The sequence below is a fragment of the Tetrao urogallus genome, assembly GCF_951394365.1.
Source record: "Tetrao urogallus genome assembly, chromosome: 9".
NCBI lineage: Eukaryota > Metazoa > Chordata > Aves > Galliformes > Phasianidae > Tetrao > Tetrao urogallus.
This window is the reverse complement of record NC_136822.1, coordinates 2,295,247-2,313,827: the sequence shown is the minus strand read 5'-3', so window position 1 is coordinate 2,313,827 and position 18,581 is coordinate 2,295,247. Positions and strand designations below refer to the sequence as shown.

General features: G+C 48.5%; 1 protein-coding gene across 2 annotated transcripts in view; it reads left to right on the top strand.

The window, feature by feature from the left end:
* Positions 1–225: 225 nt before the first annotated feature.
* DGKD (diacylglycerol kinase delta) overlaps positions 226–18,581 on the top strand; it is a gene marked incomplete at both ends in the record, with an annotated part of 51,807 nt that continues 33,451 nt past the window's right edge. The window contains 3 exons of one of the 2 annotated variants that reach the window (XM_079540064.1): positions 226–384; positions 12,036–12,146; positions 12,816–12,896. In XM_079540064.1, the coding sequence (XP_079396190.1) occupies positions 226–384; positions 12,036–12,146; positions 12,816–12,896 (351 nt within the window). Of the gene's footprint in view, positions 385–9,434; positions 9,462–12,035; positions 12,147–12,815; positions 12,897–18,581 lie in introns of those variants that run through there. The other variant, XM_079540065.1, reaches the window with a different exon arrangement.

Below are 18,581 nucleotides of genomic sequence, written 5' to 3'. Positions count from 1 at the left end.
CCATCGCTCTGCTGTTCGCATTATTAATTCTGCGGTGACTCCCGGCCGCGGAGCACCTGCTCTTCCCGCGCTCTCTCAAAACTGCACCGCAGGGAGAGGCGGAGCAGCCCTGCTGGGGGCGCCTCCTCAGCGCTTCCCCTCATCTCCGCCAGGGGGCGCTGCAGGAGGAGGGAGGCGGGCGGTGGGGGGGGTGGGCTGCGGCCGCGCCGCCCCGCACGGTGCAGCATGGCGGCGGCGGGTGCCATGCAGCCCCAGGCCGGGGCGGTCGCCGCCGCCGCCAGCGCCGCAGCGGACGAGTCGTCGGACAGCGAGCCGGAGCAGGAGCCGGGCTCGCCGCAGAAACTCATCCGCAAAGTCTCCACGTCCGGGCAGATCCGCCAGAAGGTGCGTGCGGCGGGCGGGGGCCGCGGGCAGGGCCTCGGGCTCCCGCAGCGCTGTGGCCGGCGCCGCCTCCGCGTCTCTTCAGCGCCGCCGCCCCCCCCTCCCTTTACTCCCGGTCCTCCCCCCTCCCTTAGCCGCGTGCCCCCGGCCCACCCCTCGGGGACCCGCCGACCGCCCCGCGCCGCCCCGACGACCCGGACGCCGCCTCGGCCGCCCCGCCGCCCGTCACGGCTCCGAGGAGGACCTCCGCAGCCCGGCCCTCACGGACCCCGGCGGCCGCCCCTCCCCGCTCTCACCGCGGCCTCCCCGAGCCCTCCCTGCGGCGTCCTCCGAGCGCCCGTCGATCCCCTGAGGGATGGATCACCCTGAGGTGTTCCTGGGGGTGCCCTTACGACCCCCGGCTGCCCCTCAGTAGCCCAGCACAGAGCCCGCGCCTTCCTCCGTTACGCTTTCTGTCCCTTCTGGCCCCGCTGGCTTTCTGTGAGTTGTCCCGTACCCACAGCTGTGTGCTCTGAAGGAAGGTGCAGCCCCTATGCTGTCCCCTGCGCTCGTTGCGTGCCTCCCCCTGCACGTTCTCATCTTTGTCTTTCCCCATCTTGTGCTCTACTCTCGTTCCTTTCTGTAGCCGTGTAGTGATGCTGCTTCACCTCCTGGCTGGACGAGCGCTGGTCTCATGGCAGGTTTGTCTCACTTCCCAGCTTTTTCTGCCTCGCATCACCTCCCTGGTCAGGGAGCAGCCTCGTCCGCTCTCCTTAGCCCTGTAAGGCTTTATCCCTCTGCAGCCCGTTCTGGAACAGTTCTGCCCTTTTTAGGGGCGCTGACAGTATTTTGCTCTCTGGGAGGAACAGTAGTTGTAGTTTCTCTGCATTGTTAACATGAAAGAAGATGTGAAGTTTTCCTCCAGTCTTAGGCTGGGAACCACCCACAGGGAGTTGCCCTGGTCTGTACTATTTTTACTGTAGCTGCATGATTCCTCTTTGTAGCTGTTGAATCCCTGTGTAACCCTTGGATTTCATGGATGCATTTGTGTTTACAAACACCAGGTTAGTTACTGTCTGCTCTGGAGCTGGAGCTGTGTGGGTGCAGGAGGCTGCTTGCTGCTCTTGGTGTTTATCTTGCATCTGTAGCAAAGGAGAGTGAATATCTCCATGTGATGCAGTGTCTGAGGTATATTCGTAGGGATTTTTTTTCTGCTGGCTGGTTTGCTCTAATTTAAAACACATATTGGCATTTACCACCTGGGGCAGGTGTCCCATGCCAGCAGGGAGGAGGGATGCCCATCTACCTTGTGTCCCTTACTGACCAGTGTGGTGTCTGTGGCTTTCTCAGAGCAGGAACTCGTGCTTCTGGCAGGCTGTTAAAGATGCTATGGCAAAAGATGCACTGGATTTTACTTTTGTTTTAATAAAGAAGAGCACATCCCCATCTTCTTACTTAATCATTGCCCTGTTTTACATCACTTCCTGCGTCAGCATGGCTGGAAAGAGCCTAAATCAGCCACTTGAACTACGTGAACGTAAACATGCTAAGAACAAGGATTATAAACAGATATTATCTACAGCTGTTAAACTTCCCTCGTGTTAATCTGCAGACCTTCCACTAAACAGTGTCACATTTTCTAAGTTAGCCCAGGTACTATGATACCAGGGATGGATTTGTTCTGATGCTTGTTGATGGCTTTTTACGTCCTAAGTGCCTTTTCTATGCCCTGCTGCATGTGGAGCTTTTCCTTGCCCTGAGGGCAGGGAGCAAAGACAACTTCTTGGGTACTCACTGCTCTGACGAGACCTTGAGGACGTCTCTTCCTTTTTAATGGCAGACCTCATTTTTAATTTGTCCACTGACTACTGTGAGCTGCAGGAGCTGTTGGACAGGTCTGTCAGTGACAGCAGGAGCTGCGGGCAGGCTTTTACTGTGCCCTGAGGGTGTGAGTTGCATCTAAACACATCTGCTGCAGCTAGCTGAAGACCATGCCTGTGCATGCAGTTAAATCACAATAAAAGTTTACTGTTATCAGAACTGAGGCGTGAAACCTGCTGTGGCCATGAGTTGCTCTGAGTTTACTTGTCAGGGTTGGTTGCAAGCAGTCTGATCGTGCTTCCTTTGGTCTCGTCCTCTGCTCTCTCAAGAAAGTGTACAATGCAGCTGCTTGCTGACAGGACCGTAGCACTTTGCTGAACTTGTTTGAGAGCCCAGGTGTGTTCTACTGAAATATGTTGGTGCAGCAATACAGCAAACTGTGTGGGTGTAGAGGTGCAGTGAGTGCTGAGCAGAGAATGGGGCAGCTCCTGGCTGGTGTCTGGGGGCTGAGTGCTCCCGCCCTGGTGAAGTGTGGGGCAGGAGCAGGAAGCTCAGCGTTCAAAGTCAGGTGCTGTGCTTAATGAGCTGCTTTATTTTTAGCTAGAAAGAATTTTAGAGGAAGAGGAGAAGATGGGAAGTGCGTTATCAGCCTCGTCGTGATTATTCTGAAGACGGAAAAGAACGCTGGTATGATAAGGTGTAGCTCACAGGGTGACTGCCATTGCGCTGGCTGCCGAAGAAGCAGGCAGCACAGAGTGCTTCATCAGCCATTTTGAGACCTGTCGGACTTGTACCAGCATTGTGGTGTTCCAGCCCCTCTCTCGGCGCCAGGCATGGCCTGCTGGAGCTGAAGGAGCTGCTGGGCAGCTGAAAGGCCTCCTGTGGTGGGAGGAGGTGAAATAAAACAGGGAAGGGTGCTACCTGTGGCATCAAAAGCCCCAAATCCCTGCTTGCAAGCATTGCTGGGGGATCAGCCAGCCCAGGGATCACATGGTCTTAGTGGTGAGCTAGCAAGGAGATGGAGCACCGTGGGCAGCAGTGGCCCTGGGAGGTGTAGCTGTGAATGGGGAGCGCTGCGCTCTGCAGGTCCAGCAGCGCCGTGCCCTTCCTCCTTTAGCACTTGATCTTTCATTGTGAGCCTCACATTATGAAGCTCAGCAAGCAGAGGAAGGATGGATAGGTCTTTTTTCTCATTCATCGGCGTGGTGTGATTTGGGCATGCAAGGTTTCGGTTTGTTTACCAGACAGGATTTCAGTGGCGTCCTTGGGTGGCATCAGGAGGAGCTTTTGTTTAGACTATCAGTCTGACTTCTGTTTGCTTTTATGAGGAACTTTTCCATAATTTTTTTTAGGGTTTATAACCATTTATCAGTACCTTGATCTTTTTAAGGCAAGTTTGCAGTATATATTTCAACAGAGTTGCAAACAGCGAGCAGCTCTCCAGGCTCGCTTGGCTCTTGGAAGCTGTCGTGCTGTGGTAGCAGAGATGTCAGGTTCATTTACACTGAAAAGCAGGATAAATGAGCGGAGCTGTGCTCACTGTGCCTGCTCTGCTGGGGCTCCAATCTCTGTGCCACACTGGCTGTTGTGTGGATGGATCTCTGTGCCAGGGCTCTCTGCTGAGCAGCTCTGATGTGTGGGCAACAAAATGCAGTGGGGGGGACAAAGTGTTTCCCCACCTTGGTGTGCAGGCTGAGCTGTGCTCTCAGACACAGCAGGCGCGTGAGCACCTGAAGGAAGCTCACTTTTTTTCTCCTTGAGTGGCCTCATGGAGAATTCTTCACCTCCTTCTAGGTGAAGAAGTGTTGTTCTTATTTCTGGAGGGCAAATGTTTAAAGATTTGCTCAGATGAAATGAATTGGGAAACAGAGCCATTTGCTGGTTCTGCAGAAGCATTGAAATCAGTATTATGATAAGAAATGATGCATTTCACTAGAGTGACAGTGTGAAAGAGATGTGCCACAAATGAGGAGGGCGTTTTTGGGGATTTATGGCTTAATTCACCTTCTGTCCGTGGCACAGGTGCGAGGGTACAGATGTCCTCAGGCTAACACCACCAGCAGGCTGCTTCCTCCCCTGGGTGCTGAGAAGGGTGGGATTTGAGGTGATGGTACACTGCTGTAAGAATGCCTGTGCCCCTTCATCTGTGCTATGCTTTGCATGCTCTTTGGGCTCCACTGCTTGGGAAACCTCCCAGCGCCACACTGCCATTGCTGCACTGTCAGTTTGCCTCGCTGCTGGAGATTTTTGGATGCCATGTGAAATCAACAGCTGTTACTTCCTTTCTAAAAACAAAACAAAGCACAAAACCACACGCGCTTGTAGCTTTTCTCCTTCTAACTATAGCTCAGGTTCCAGGAACTAAAGGGCTCACATAAAACCCTTGCGTGTTTTGAGAACATAGATTTACCAATGAGGCTGCATTGCACAAGCCGTGCTGTGAGGCTTGTGGCTGTTCCTTCAAACAAAATTAGAGACAAAATAAGTATTTTTTATTGCAAGGATTTTGACTTTCATAGAATCACAGAATGGCCTGGGTTGCAAAGGAGCACAGCGCTCATCCAGTTCCAACCCCCTGCTGTGTGCAGGTCACCAACCAGCAGCCCAGGCTGCCCAGAGCCACATCCAGCCTGGCCTTGAATGCCTGCAGGGATGGGGCATCCACAGCCTCCTTGGGCAACCTGTGCCAGTGCCTCACCACCCTCTGGCTGAAAAACTTCCTCCTAATATCCAACCTAAACCTCCCCTGTCTCAGTTTAACACCATTCCGCTTTGTCCCTATGTGGTTCTGCTTGTGCTAAGAATGGCTGCAGCTGTCTCCTGATGGAGGAGGTGGCCTTGCAGGCTCAGTGTGAGCTCCATGCACCCACATGCTGTGGCTGTGCTGCCCGCTTGCAACAGCAGTGCATGCAGGGGGACCTGCCTGACTGTTCTGGTGATTGGCTAGTGTGCCAACAGGCCTTTTGGTTTTGGGGGAAATCTTCTCTTTTCGTTGCAGCTGGACGAGCTTTACATCTGCTAACTATTTTCATGTTGTGGTTTGCTTTTTTTTTTCTTTTTCTTTTTTTTTTTAAATAAAAAGGGAACACCATCTTGGCTGCATAATATTTGCATCAGGCACATTGTATTTGAGTCTCGTGAGTTCCGATCAGTTCAGCCATGTCACGTTCTGATGGGGAGTGGTGACACCATCTCCGTTTCCCCCACACAGAGTGGGTGCATGCACCTTACAGGAAATGCAGTGGGGCAGCTCTGCACCCTGACGCACACCGCTGGCCCTCGAGAGAAATGAGAAAGATCTGTTCTGAGCTTTTATTAAAAATCAGCCTTCTTGGAATGCGTGCCAGAGCCTTCTCTTCTGCTCAGCTCAGAGTTAAAGCGGTGTTCCCAGGGCTGCACCCCTCTCCCCTGTTGTTGCTGGTGCTCATTGTGATGTCTTGGCATGGTCGAAGGTATCTGCAGGACGTTAAAACAGGGAAAGTGGAAAAACAAATGGAAAACTTTGGAGTATCCTTTAAAAGCTATGTTGGATGGATGAGGGAAAAAAAACTTAAAAGCATAGGTTGTTTAATACATAAATATGGAAAATCTGATAGCGACAGTTGTTACAGATGAGATAAAAATAAATCCTGTGGTACCCTAAGTATTAATGAAGTGGCTGGGGGCCAAGAGCTGCTCTCTGCTCTTAGCGGCGCAGTCCTCCTGGAAGTCCAGTTGGAATGGAAGGTGCAGAGTCTGGCCCTGCTCTGCCAGCACTGCCCTGCTGTGGGCACGTGGGGGCTGCTCCAGTGCCTCCCCCTGCTGGGATTTGGTCCTTGTCCTCCAGGTAAGGCTTTTGCTTCCTCACAGCCTGCACTTCCCAGACCTGTCCTTTCTGCTGCCTTTTCCTTCCTCGCCGGCCTGCAGGGTGAGAAGGACGGGATGGCAATGTGGGGAGGGATGTAGTTCTGTATGTGTCATTTAAGAGGGCAAAAAAAGCTGGCAGCGTATTTTTTATATTTGTCCTTCAGAGTATGAAAGTCATGTTTAATCAGTACCCCTTAAAATTGTATCGTGTTCCAAAGTTTTCAGGTAACTTTTAAACCTGTTGCTTTTCCTTGCTGTGGTTATCTCTGCTGATGGATTGGAGTGCTTACAGAGGAGAACTGTTCACAGTAGCAGCAGCTGGAACATGGCATTGAAAGGAGCTGCTTCAAAGACTGTTCAGTGTCCACCAGCTGCAGAGCTAACTGGTGAAGAACGAGGTGTTTGAGACTTGTTTGCCAGTGCCATGCTGGTTCTAACTGCAACCTGCCTGATTACAGGCTCCTGTTTTTCACTCATGATCCCAAGAATTATGCTACATTTCTAGTGCCAGCGCCGGTCAGCATCACCTCCAGGGATGGGGCATCTCCTGCTCCTGCATGGTTGTGCTGAGGTCTGTGCTGCAGCCTGGCATGGGGCTTCCCAGTGAATAGCACGCAGGTTACTAAAGCACAGAGGTGCTGAGTGGTGTGTGCTGGGGGCCCAGGCAGCCCCTCATCAACATGAGTGTGGCTTCTGTCACTGCACAACAGGCTCCCAGCCCTCACTTCTGTTTTTGCATTTGGTCCTTGTGCTTGACCTCTGATTTTCTTTTTTTTTTTCCCTTTTTCTGAAGTGTTTGTGTTGCAATGAGTGCACCTACTATCTTGTCCTTTGCATAAGAAGTGGTAGTACACTTTTCACTTGTGCAAGATCCGGTGCCTTTAATGCAGAATTGACAAGCAGGACTGAGCACCCTTTTAGTGCTTGTGCTGTGCTACAGATCTTTGTGTCCCGTACTCAGGATTGCTTTACTGAACCAGATTTCCCCCCCTGTGCTTCCTGGAGTTAATTTCCAGGGTGTGACCACTGTCTGCTGGAAGGATGTTGCTCTCGGATTAGCTTGTTAACCCCCAGCCTTTTGACCTCTCATGTCTTATTCTTCGGGCTTGGTTAGATTTATTCTCACAGCCACTTTGTTGGATTTTCTGTATCTGTACATGATTACCTGTTCTGTATTGATGACCCCAGGGAGCCTTATAGGACTGTCCACTCTGGATCCGTGCTTGCCTCGGCACACCAAGAGCACCTTGATGGGGCTCAAGTGCCCCACTTGCCCAGAGCTGATGCATGGTCCTTTGGTGGGTGTCTGCAGAGTAAGCCTGTCAGCTCTGCACATGCCTGGTTATTTAGCTCTCTCCTTCCAGTGCTCAGCTTCTTTAGCTTGCTATTTATTTTTTGGCATCAGCATCCAGCTCGTGGTTCTGCAGGGTACACAAATAAAAACAATCTGCATCCCACGGTTTTTAATGCTCTGAAGACATATGGCCAACAGAGCAATCCAGATGCTGAAGACTTTGGTATGTAGGATTCTTGCTGCTTAGATAGCTTTGAATGTACTCTTGTGCAGTTATTTTCTGCCCTTCAGGTACTTATAAGCATTGATCAGATCCTCTCTCAGCCTTCTCCAGGCTCAGCAATCCCAGGTCTCTCAGCCTTCCCTCGCAAGGGAGATGCTCCAGGCCCTGACCATCTTTGTGACCCTCTGCGTTTCCCCGTCCCTCTGGATCTATGGAGCCTGGACCATATGCTGCCCTGAGCAGCTGCCCCTGAGAACGTGCCATGATCCCACTGTGCAGTCAGCTGCACTGTGCTGCTGGGCCTGAGCAGGGCTGGGGTTGTTGGGGTGTGCCAGGAGCCTGCCAGTGACTGGAGGCTCAGGCCTATGGGGGGGCTGTGCCTCCGCTTGACCATGTGGGCATACTGTGTGCAGGAGGAACAGGAGTAACCCAGCGAGCAGCTGAGGCACGATGTGATTGCTATTTTTACTAGAACTACTCATGTTATTGGGGTAAGAAACATTTCATCTGTGTAGGCTGGCTCTGGGACCTCTGATGTGGGCTATGGGTTGAAGAGGCACCTCAAACAAGCAATACTGCAAGAAACAAAAGCGTGTCTGACTGGCTTTGTGCATTCCTACTGCTCGTCTCTTGCTTTGCAGGGCCTTATGGCCCGCAGGACAAACTGGGCCCTGGAGCCCTCTGAAACCATCCCCACAAGGGCCTGTGTCGTGAGCTCGGGCGAGGCCACACCTCTGCGCCCGTTTTGGCAGGACAGATCTGAGGACATCCTATTTCTCTTGTTTATGTGGGGGTCAGTGATGTGGGGGCAGGGGTTGTGCTGCTTGTGGTGGGATGAATTTTTGCCTGCAGGAAGTTGCTTTTCTTCAAGGCCACTGATAAATAATGAAATGCCAGAAATTTCTTAGGCCTTCCAGCTGTCAGGTCGTGTTCTTTGCAGAGATGCTGAAGACCCTGCCCTGTGCACTGATTGTTGCTTTACATTTGTGTAGCAATCTTTTTCATGCCATCCTGTGCTGTGACGAAGGAGTCACTGGTGAAGCCAGCAGCACATCACTGCAGTTGCTCCAGGAAGGCGTGCATTTGTCACAGTGTTGTCCACCCATGGCACACCATGGGACGCCAGGGAGAGACATGCAGCTGGATGGCAGCAACGCTACCAGGGGGCCCTACGTTCATCCTGATAGGATGGGCTCCTGCTCCCACCTCATCATGATTCAGAGCAGTAGCTTTTCCCATAGATTCCGACTAAAACGGACATTAAAAATGGCTTCAATTCTTTTTTCTCCTATATGGAATAAGTAATTCTGTTGTAGTCTCAGTGAGCTGCGTGGCTCCTAGTCTGATCAAAGGAGATCTTCAGATAAGTGTTGCAGCGGGGCTGTGAGCAGCAGCAGCTCTCTCTCCCCCCTTTCATTTCAGCCATCGCCCCGCTGCCAGCCCCTCTCCCCAGCTCATTCTGTTCAGCCGCATTCCTCTGCAAGCAGCAAGTCCTTTGGCTGTAAAATTAGAACAGAGGAGGAGAAAGGCAGCGATGTCTGAATCATTTCATAAAGTCATCTTGATCTTATCTCCAGCCCTTTCCGCCCAAACCCACCAAACTCTTAGCGAGCGACGTGCCTATAAATAGAAGAGCAGCTCGTGCGAAGCTGGGCAGCTCGGAACCCAGGCTGTATCTGAGCAGCGTGTGTGAGAGCCGCTGCTCACCGGCCTTTCATGTCTGAGGTATGCAGCAGGGAGGTTTGCTATAGATAGCGGCTGAGCAGTGACACACACCGCTGGTTAGGGAGGGGCACAGTGACCTCCGGAATTGTTGCCTTTTGGTTGGAGAAAAAAAAAAAAAAAAAAAAAAAAGAGGAAAAAAAAGAGAGGATGCTGTTTAAATGAGGCATGGAGGAATGCACGGCTTGTGCAGAGGTGAGTGAGCCCTGCAGCTGGAGGAGGAGCAGCATCGGGAGCCCAGGGCACGCTGCACTGCGCGTCGCAGATCTGCTGGGCCGGGCAGGAGCGTGGGGTTCTGGCCGACCCCAGTGCAAGAATGTCTGTGAATAAGCAGAGCAGCAAAGGTCTGACATCTCCTCTTGCAAGCTGCTATTTTTGCTCACGCTGCTGGCTGAGTTGCTATCTTCTGGCTTTGCATCCTGGGAGTCTTCCCCATTCCTTTCTGCCTTCAGTTCAGGGCTTTGCAGAACTCAGTGGCTGCTTTCTCTGTCTCTTTTTTTTTTAATGATATGTGCTTTGGCCAAGAAATGCAAAAAGATCCCTCCATGTTTACGTTTTAATCTGGAATGATCTCTTGCCGTTTTTCCGTTCCCTTCCCTGTAGCCGTAAGGCTGAGCAAACTGCGGAGTGCGCGATATGTGTAACAGAGCAGTCAGGTGCAGTTGCTCTGTCTCTGAGCCGGGCGCTGGAGGCTCAGGAGCTCACCTGCAGTACATGTACACCATGCGTACATGTGCAGCTGGGCAGTGCTGATGTCCTGCATGGCAGATGGGGGCATGGGGAGTGCGAATGACTTGTGGGGTATCTTGTGAAAAGTCCCTGGGGTGAACGTACCTGTCTTGGTTTCTTAGTTCAGGTCTGGTCAGCGTCCTTGCAGTGAGGGTGCTGTTGGGTCAGCCTTTGATTTCCGTTTTCTGTTATGCTGATGCTTCAGATTAAGATCGTGGCTGAGCTTCTGACTCTCTGCGCAGTAATATGGAGCCCCAAGTTAGCTTAAAATCTTGGTTCTGAGTATCTCTGCAGAGCTTTTAACTTTGAACACTAAAGGCATTGCCAGATGCCTTACGGTTGCGTGCAGCATGTTCCCGCAGCCCTATCCCTGCAGTACCAGTGACAGCAGGAGCCGAGCGCCCTTTGGAGGTGCAAGAGCATGTGTGGGAGACGTGAGCTCAGCCTTTGCTTGTGCATTTTGCTATCTCTCTGCCCTTGCTTCCAGCCCAGTGCAGGAGGGCAGTGGAGGCTGCTGAGTCCAGCATCCCACAGAACCCGCTCCCCTCCAGCCCGTGCTGCAGGCCCTGCAATCAGGGGACAGCCCCGTTCAGCAGCAGAGCAGTCGTGTCGGCAGGCGGATGTTTCTCCTTAGAGTCAGCACTTTCTTCCAAGTGCTTTTTGAGGAAACTCTGAGCTTGGCAAGGGCCGGTGCGTGTGGAAAGTATTAAAATTTGCAGCTGTTTCAAAAAGGAAAGACCCACATTAGAAATATATATAGCATTTTAAAAGCAAGTTTAGTGCCCTGGAAAGGATTTCTATAACAGTGTAAACCCTTTGGATCAGCGAGTATTTATTTTGTGCTCTGTAGTAGCCTGGCAGTGGACGTGCAGTGCTGTGTGGTGAATTAATTGTTGCTCATCGGTTGACCTAACTGTGTGACAAACCTGAGCTGGTTGGAGACCTCGGGTTTGTTGGAATGGTGTAATTTTCCTGGCATCAAGATACAGAATAACCTGTCTTACAAGATTGCTGGACCATTTGTTTCCTGCGCTCTGACTGGGTGCTTATCACATTCAGCTCTCTCAGATTGAAGTGGGTTCCAGGGGCTGTTTCTTGGGGAAGGAGGTGGGTTCTCATGGTGCCACACAGCACTGAGGCAGTACCTCCCATCAGTAACTTGGGGCTGAACCCTCAGCTCTGGCTTTTCTGCTCGTTTCCTCTCCAAGCTGCAGTTTTTTTGAGGCTGGTTGGTTGTAACTGTTGGTATTCCAAGTGTGTCCTCAGCAAATGAATCAGATGTATTTGACAAAGTAGAATGAAGTGCATGTGGATTAAATACTTACCCCCACGTATGTGTAGTATGTGAGTGAGCATATGGGACTGTGCATGCTGGTATGACAATCTAGTTATAAAGCAATAAAAAAAGAAAAAGGGGGAAAAAAAAAGCCATGTGCGTAGACAATTTTGGCACTGCAGCCCTGGGAAATGGCAGGCGGCCAGAGCGTGCTGAGGCAGAGCCAAGGCTGTCTGAAGAACACCAAGCACTGAGGTTGGATGCAGCTCCTTCGCTCCAGTTTCACTCCATCCTGTGTGCCTGCAGCTTGCCAGCTCCTGGCCAGGTAGATGCAGATGATATCACAAAGCAGAACTGGAGACAGGGGCAGAAACACCGTGCTTGTAATGAAATATCAATTAGATGAAAGGCACGATTACCTGCACCTGAAATCTGACCTCAGTGCGTTTAACTGTTATGGGCCCCGAGTCATTGTTAGACTTTGCAATGCTAGTTCAGTCATAAGTGACTTATCTTAAGTGTTGGTACAGTGATAGTGCTAGAGACAAAGATCAGGCCCCACCCCGTGTGGGTTGTGTGTTGGGATGGTTTGATCTTGATCGGCTCCTGTTGTTTATATGAATGAATTTGTTAGTCACTTCCAGCAGGGGGCACTCAGATCATTGGTCTCAAGCTGCGGTCTCTGTTGGTATGTATGGGGAGAATGTAAAAACTTCTGGAAAGTAAAATGTGGGCTTCACCTCTGTCCTCTTCTTGTTTTGTAGACTGTCATCAAAGAGGGGATGCTGATGAAACAGACCAGCTCCTTCCAGCGCTGGAAGAGACGATATTTTAAGCTGCGAGGGCGAACGCTCTACTATGCAAAGACTGCTAAGGTAAGGTGTTGAAAATACATTTTGTTCCACGGGAAGAAAGTCAGTGTATGAGTCTGGGAGGCGGACCATGAGAAGAGGTCATGTGCCCTGAAAGCACCTGTCTTCAGGTTTTGCAGCTGCTGGAAGCTCGCTGTGTTTCACCTCAGACTTTGACCTCCCAGAGGTTTTTGAAGTAAAGCATCACGTAGACTTGCAATACCTTTTTTTCCCACTTCATGCATTTTAGTGGGAAATGGGCAGTAAATCTATAGAAAATGAAGTAGAAGGGAGAGGACATGAATGAAAGGAGGAAATGGAGGGGACGAGGAAAGCAAGAACTTATCATACAGTCACAGGGCAGCCATGCATCTGCTTTAGTACACTGATAGTTCTCTAGACACTGTTCTGACTCCTTTCACTAGAATTAAGCCTACAATGTTTTTTTTGTTTATTTACTTAATTTTTCTATGTAGTCCCCTAATAAAAATCAAGTCACTGGTTTCACTGACTGAAGACAGGCATATGTGAGCACTGCTGTATGGAGCCAAGATTCTGGGTCCCTGTGCTGCTTGTACTGCACCTTCTCTTTAAATCATGCAAGGCTCTGATGGAGTGTACTAGGCAGACATACAGTCTGTTGCTTACATTGGATTCACTGATTCATTGAGGGTTTCAATTTTTTCTTTCCAGTCCATTATTTTTGATGAGGTGGATCTGACAGATGCCAGTGTGGCAGAATCCAGCACTAAGAACGTCAACAACAGCTTCACGGTAAGATTGTCACATTATTTTCCATCATTCTTACATCTTTCAGTCACTTTCATTCTCTTTTGCACAGTTTAAAAACATCTGAACAAACTTTGCTTTTGCATTCAAGCTCTTACCTGTACGCTAGGAGAGTTTGATAGAATCCACACTGTGGGACAGAAAAATGTGTTATGCTGAGGGAGTTCAGGGTGGGGGGGCGATGTTTATACTGGAAGTTTTGCTTAAGGATTTTTTCCCTTCAGCTCTGAAAATATGTAAACTTTTTTTGCTGACTTCATTAGTATGTGGATGTATGTGTGTTTATACATGCAAGCTACATACAGAGAAAAACAAAAAGAGGAACAGAGAAAGAAGTTGTATAGAGATGAACACAGCCTCCCGTGGATTCACAAAGGAGGAGGAAGTGGAGAAAGGAAGCAACATTGGTCTAAGGCAACATGAAGGATGGAGCAATGCAGGTGGACAGTGAAACTGAACCTGCTGGTGACCAAGACTGAGCAGTGTGTCCTGCTCTGCAAAAGTGACCCACAACTTTAAACTGACACGTGTAACAAAGGGTATTTCCATCATGCAGCTGTAACTTTTTGCTTTGTTGTACCTGGGCAAAGTAGCTATGGTGCCATCTGTAGATTAAATACGTTTGAAACATTTTATGCATCAGTAATTGGACAAGTGCCCATCTGCATCTGACAGTAAAGACTGAACAGGTGTCAGTGCATGTGCACAGAGAGAAGACTTCCGCAGCAATTTCTGTAGCAGATATGTTTTCAAGAACATAAAGTTATTTTCCTGTCAGTAATACATTTTCTGTAGGGTCTTGCTTCACTTTTGTCATATGTAAGATAAGACTGATTTTTCAGATTACGAAAAATGTTCTTTTGCTTATTACTCTAGTTGAGAGAGAGGTAATCTCTGGCAAAAGCACTGGATTTATGCACAGGAAGAAATACTGTGTTTGTGCTCTCAAATTGTCCCCTTCTGAGTCCAGAAGTGAGGAGTAACTTCCATAACTAAGTGTCGCTATCTGCCGGTTCCTGCCTTTCCTAAGGGCTAAAGAGTTCGAAGATTATTTGAATGTTCAAGCAGCAGAGAGAGTTTGCACTGTCTCCAGCTGATCACTGTATCATGGGTGCTCAGCTGAACTACAGGAAAAAGTCTCTTCTCTCTTCATGTCTTTCTGTTCTGTCTATCATGCCTTTCAGTGAACCTTGACTGCAGTTTACCATGAGCTATAAAAATGCTTGGAAAATCAGAAGGTTACTGCTACTGATCTGCCGCATCGCTGCGTTGGATTCCATGCAGTCCTGCAGTTTTCTCTTGGGCTGTTTTTTTGTTGTTGTTGTTACTGTTTTTTGTTTTGTTTTGAGAGCACTCTGTTTCCCTCCCATACCTTCCCAGCTTAGTTCATTTCTAAAACACAGAGTTCTTGGCATTTTCTTTCCTGTTTCAGATCAGTGGGACTCACTGATTTGCCCTGAAGTGGAAACATCAAACAGTCGGTGCTGTAAAACAGAAACAGTTACTTTGGAGTTGGACATGTTTTAGTTGCCTTTCTTTTTCTTCAAGGGAGACTGGTAGTTTTGGATTTAGGAAAAACTGATTTATTTGTGACTAAACTAATCTGCTGTCCATGCATCTTAAGGCAGAGGTTCTACCAAGCAGGAAGTATCTGATTAGTTCCTAAGGTGGAATAAGCTCACACTTGGTATTGCCTGCTTGTTCTTTATCTGTTGTCCAGGTTACCTTTCCTTTACCTATAACAATTTGCGTTACATAAATGCTTTGGATCTCCAAACTGTGCTTTTGTTGTTGGAATCTCATTGCTACTACTTGTTCTTTTTTCAGTCTCTTGGACTTTTCTTGGTCTTGATTCTACTTTAAATGGAAAGATACAAGTGAAGGCATTGGAGAGTAGATCAGCTCTGTGTGAGAGCTGCATGAGTGACGTTCCTCATTCAACAAAGAATACAGTTAAAAAATAAAGTTGCTAGTAAACTTTCTACATAGGAGTGCTGGCAGCCAGCAGGTGAGAGAGAAAAGTGAGTATTAAGATGCAGACCTCTTCCTTTAAAAAGGAGAGCATATGATACGGGTTCTGCTGTTGTTTACTTGGTCGTTCTTTCAGTGTTTATATCCTGTTTGCACAGGCTGTAGTCACGACAGTTTTCAGGACTGCTACCCAAAGTGAATGGATGCATGACCATAAGATGTTGTGGGAACATGTGATTAAGAGCATCTCTGAGTATAAGATGTTATGCAGCTGCGTCCCTTGAGAGGTGTAAGGAAAAGCTTTATATGTAGCTATTGTTCCTTTAGGTCAGGCACAGTAGCTGCAGTTATTTAGCAGGAAGCTTCTAGGAACAAATCATATAGCAGCCCCACAGCAGGCTTCCCTTCTCAGGAGGATTGTAGATGCAGTATTTGCTTGTTCTGTCAAATCTCTGTCATTAAAAGACAGAATTAAATCTTTGTGGATGTCTGGGCTCTACGTGACTGGTTCTTTCCATGTACAATCCCACATTACCTGCTGTACAGGTCTCTCACCAGAGGATTTTGCTACAACTGCTATCTTCCACAATGCCTCAGAGTGAATCTGCTGTGGTGCTACCCAGGGATAACCATGGCATGCGCTCTCAGCTTTGTGCTGGCATAGCAGCAGTCTTCCTGGTGAACTTTTGAGCAAATGGTCTCTTCTAGCTGGTTCACTTGATGCACCAGATGTAGTTTTCTCTGTGCAGCACTTGGCTGCAATGGTTACTGATATTCTAGACACTTAAGGGTGATTGCCACTTTGCAGAGCTGAAAATAAGTGCAGTGCAGTATTTCACAGTGCTAAAACTATTCAGTCGTTTGTCTGAACCTCCAGACACCATTTCTTCATACTGAGAACAGAAAAGAGCTCTGTTTTTGTTAGACCAACATTATAAAACTTCTTTGCATTCTGTGAGGACCTTCAGTAATGGCCAGACACAGTGAGGCTGGGAGTTCTCCATGCCTTTGGTTTCATGCAGAAAGCAGAGCTTCTCATCTGCAGTGTGGTGGGACACACTGATTTAAAACATGTTCTCCTGAGGGAATGCAAAGCCTTCCTTATTACTCCCGGAAGAGTTCTGCGTATTGCCATGGTACTTGAGACACATTTATTTCAAAGAGAGTGGTCAGCTTTCATCCTGAATGCTAACCATCAGTGTATGCCTCCACTTGTATGCCTTGTGAAATGGAGGTCAGCAGCCTGAGTGGGTGAGCTCAACGCCTGACACTAACTTATGAGCAGAGCTTGCCCAGCCATATCGTCAGAGCTTCTTGTGAGCTCTAGGAAGCAGATGACTTGGGATCACAGTGGGCGTGATGAGTCTTTCCTCTGAGATGTCAGTTGTTTCCATGAACTGTTTTTAATCGCATGGTGTAGTTTCACAGTGACTTGATGTTTTGTTTGCAGGTGCTCCAGGAGCATGAAAACAAAATACCTCTGAGGATGCATTCTACACTTTGAATCCACTATAACTTTTTCTCTAGGTGATGACAAGAAACCTTTCTTTTGGAGGTACTTTTCTCCAAATGACTGCTTTACCTGTGTCGTGGGCCTGAACTATCTAGCACCCCCGTTCTCTGATAGAGAGCCCATAAAATGTAGGTGAGACAGATTGCTTTATTGTATGTTGCCCAAGCAGGCATTTTGCCACCGTAGCTCGAGAGCCTTGGAAAGGACTTAGGACCACCTCCATAAGCCCACTTTTGTAAATCTCTCTGTGGTGAACAAATCCTTCTTAGGTTGGTGTGTTGGCTGAGGATCTGCTCTTTTCTAGAAGGTGCCAAATGAATGGGTCCTGCGGCTTCCAATGTGATGAGCAAAGCTGATGGAATGAGTTCTTATCAGTTCATTCACCCTTGGCTTGAGCAGGATTTATGTGTAACTGAAGGAGGAAAAAAATCTAGTATATGTAATAATAATAGTAATAAAACACTTATAAACAGGAGGGACCTAGGAAGAGCCCTTAGATCTTTTCAGGTTCATCCGTTTTGTTTTCATGTGATTTTGACGTGGTGCTTTTGTGTTTTCTACTCAGCATTTGCAAATGGCAGTGTGGACTTTCACCCTTACTCATATATCACTTTTTACATGGGTTTCAACTTGCACTTTCCAGCCTGTCTTATTCAATGCTTTGAGATCCCACCCGAGAGAGCTCTGTGGAGAGAGACGTGGGTCGTTTGATTTCTTCCAGAAGTTAAGATTGGACGCAGCAAATCATTAAGCACAGGAGTCATGCTGTTGACCCTTCCTACATAAGTTAAAGTTTCTTCGGTGGAAGAGGTGGAGCTTGAACTCCTGTGCTCCTGCAAAGCCTTTTCTATTGGAAAGTACCTCTCAGCTCAGCTACAGACAGGAAGCAGCGTATTATTACAGTCAGCGCCTGCCCCTCTGCTTTGCTGCCAGCAGAAGGAGACTTATCCCAGCTCCTCCTTAAGCAGACAGCTAATAAGCTCTTGGCAAGTGGAACACAGCTCGGTCAGGCTGACCACAGAGGGGACTAATCCTGTCCATCGCATGTCAAGCCATCTGGTTAGTCGTCTTCCTGAGGAGTAGGCTGCTCTGGACACTAGTTCAGAGGACGATTGAACATTAAAGGTAAGAGCAGGAGTCTAGAGTTTTCTGGATAGAGCATTGAGAAAAGTAGCACCTGTTCCAGCATCAAAGATGATCAGGAGCTCAGGTTCTTTGGATTAAGTGTGTGGCGCACTCCCACTGTTTGGTGATCTCTCCTGTCTGGACTACATACTGAAGTTCTCCAGAACTGGTGTAAAGGGAAATGCGTCTGCAGTGTTGGAAACACTGCACCTATCAGTTAAGAAATGCTGTTTATTAACTGATGATTCACCCTACCCAATGTCAAAGGAGAGAGGAAATGCTGAGATTAAGGCAATACCTCTTCTTCAGAGCACTTGTATGACTGGAGACAGAGAGGGCTGCGGCAAGTTGAGGAGCAGAGGCTGCTGGTGCTCCCATAGTAAGCACACTGTCACCTCGGAGAAGCAGTGTAGGTATCATTCTCCAGCTGGATGGAAGCCTGAGGTGTGCTGCAACTTTTATTATTGCCAGTTTGTTACATAGAAATGACTTTATTCAGCAGCAAAGATTCTGGATCTTGTCTTGTGAAGTTCTGTGTGAGTGACTGTTCTCTTTCAGACTGTATGCTTTTGCTGTATTGTTCCAGGGGTTGTTGATGTTGTGGAGAAAGAGTGTAAATCTTCAGGTGAGGGTAATTAACCTGTCCTAAAAACTCAGGGCAAAGTGCTGGAGTTGAACAAAATACAGGAGTGCTGAAGGTGTACCCTTCTGGGGAGAGCAGATTTGTTTTACAATGAAGTGAGAGTACCTTTGTCTCTCCTGTGATTTTGTCTCAAATCAAATTGTTCATGTTAGTGCTTTTGATGAAGTATTCTCTGCAGAACTGGGTGCTGAAGGAGTGGATAGAGCTGTTGAAGCTGCCTGTCAGACAGCACGTGTTGAGTTCAGGAGCTGTGTGCCTGTATAGCACAGAACTTGAAGCAGAGGAACTTGAAACCAGATGAGCTAGAAACAGGAGGAACCTGGATCAGAGGTTACTTGTGCTGGTTTGAAATACAAGCTTTGAGAAAGAGCATGTGACTTTTTTAAGGAGAAACAGCACAAGAACTTCTGTTGCTGCT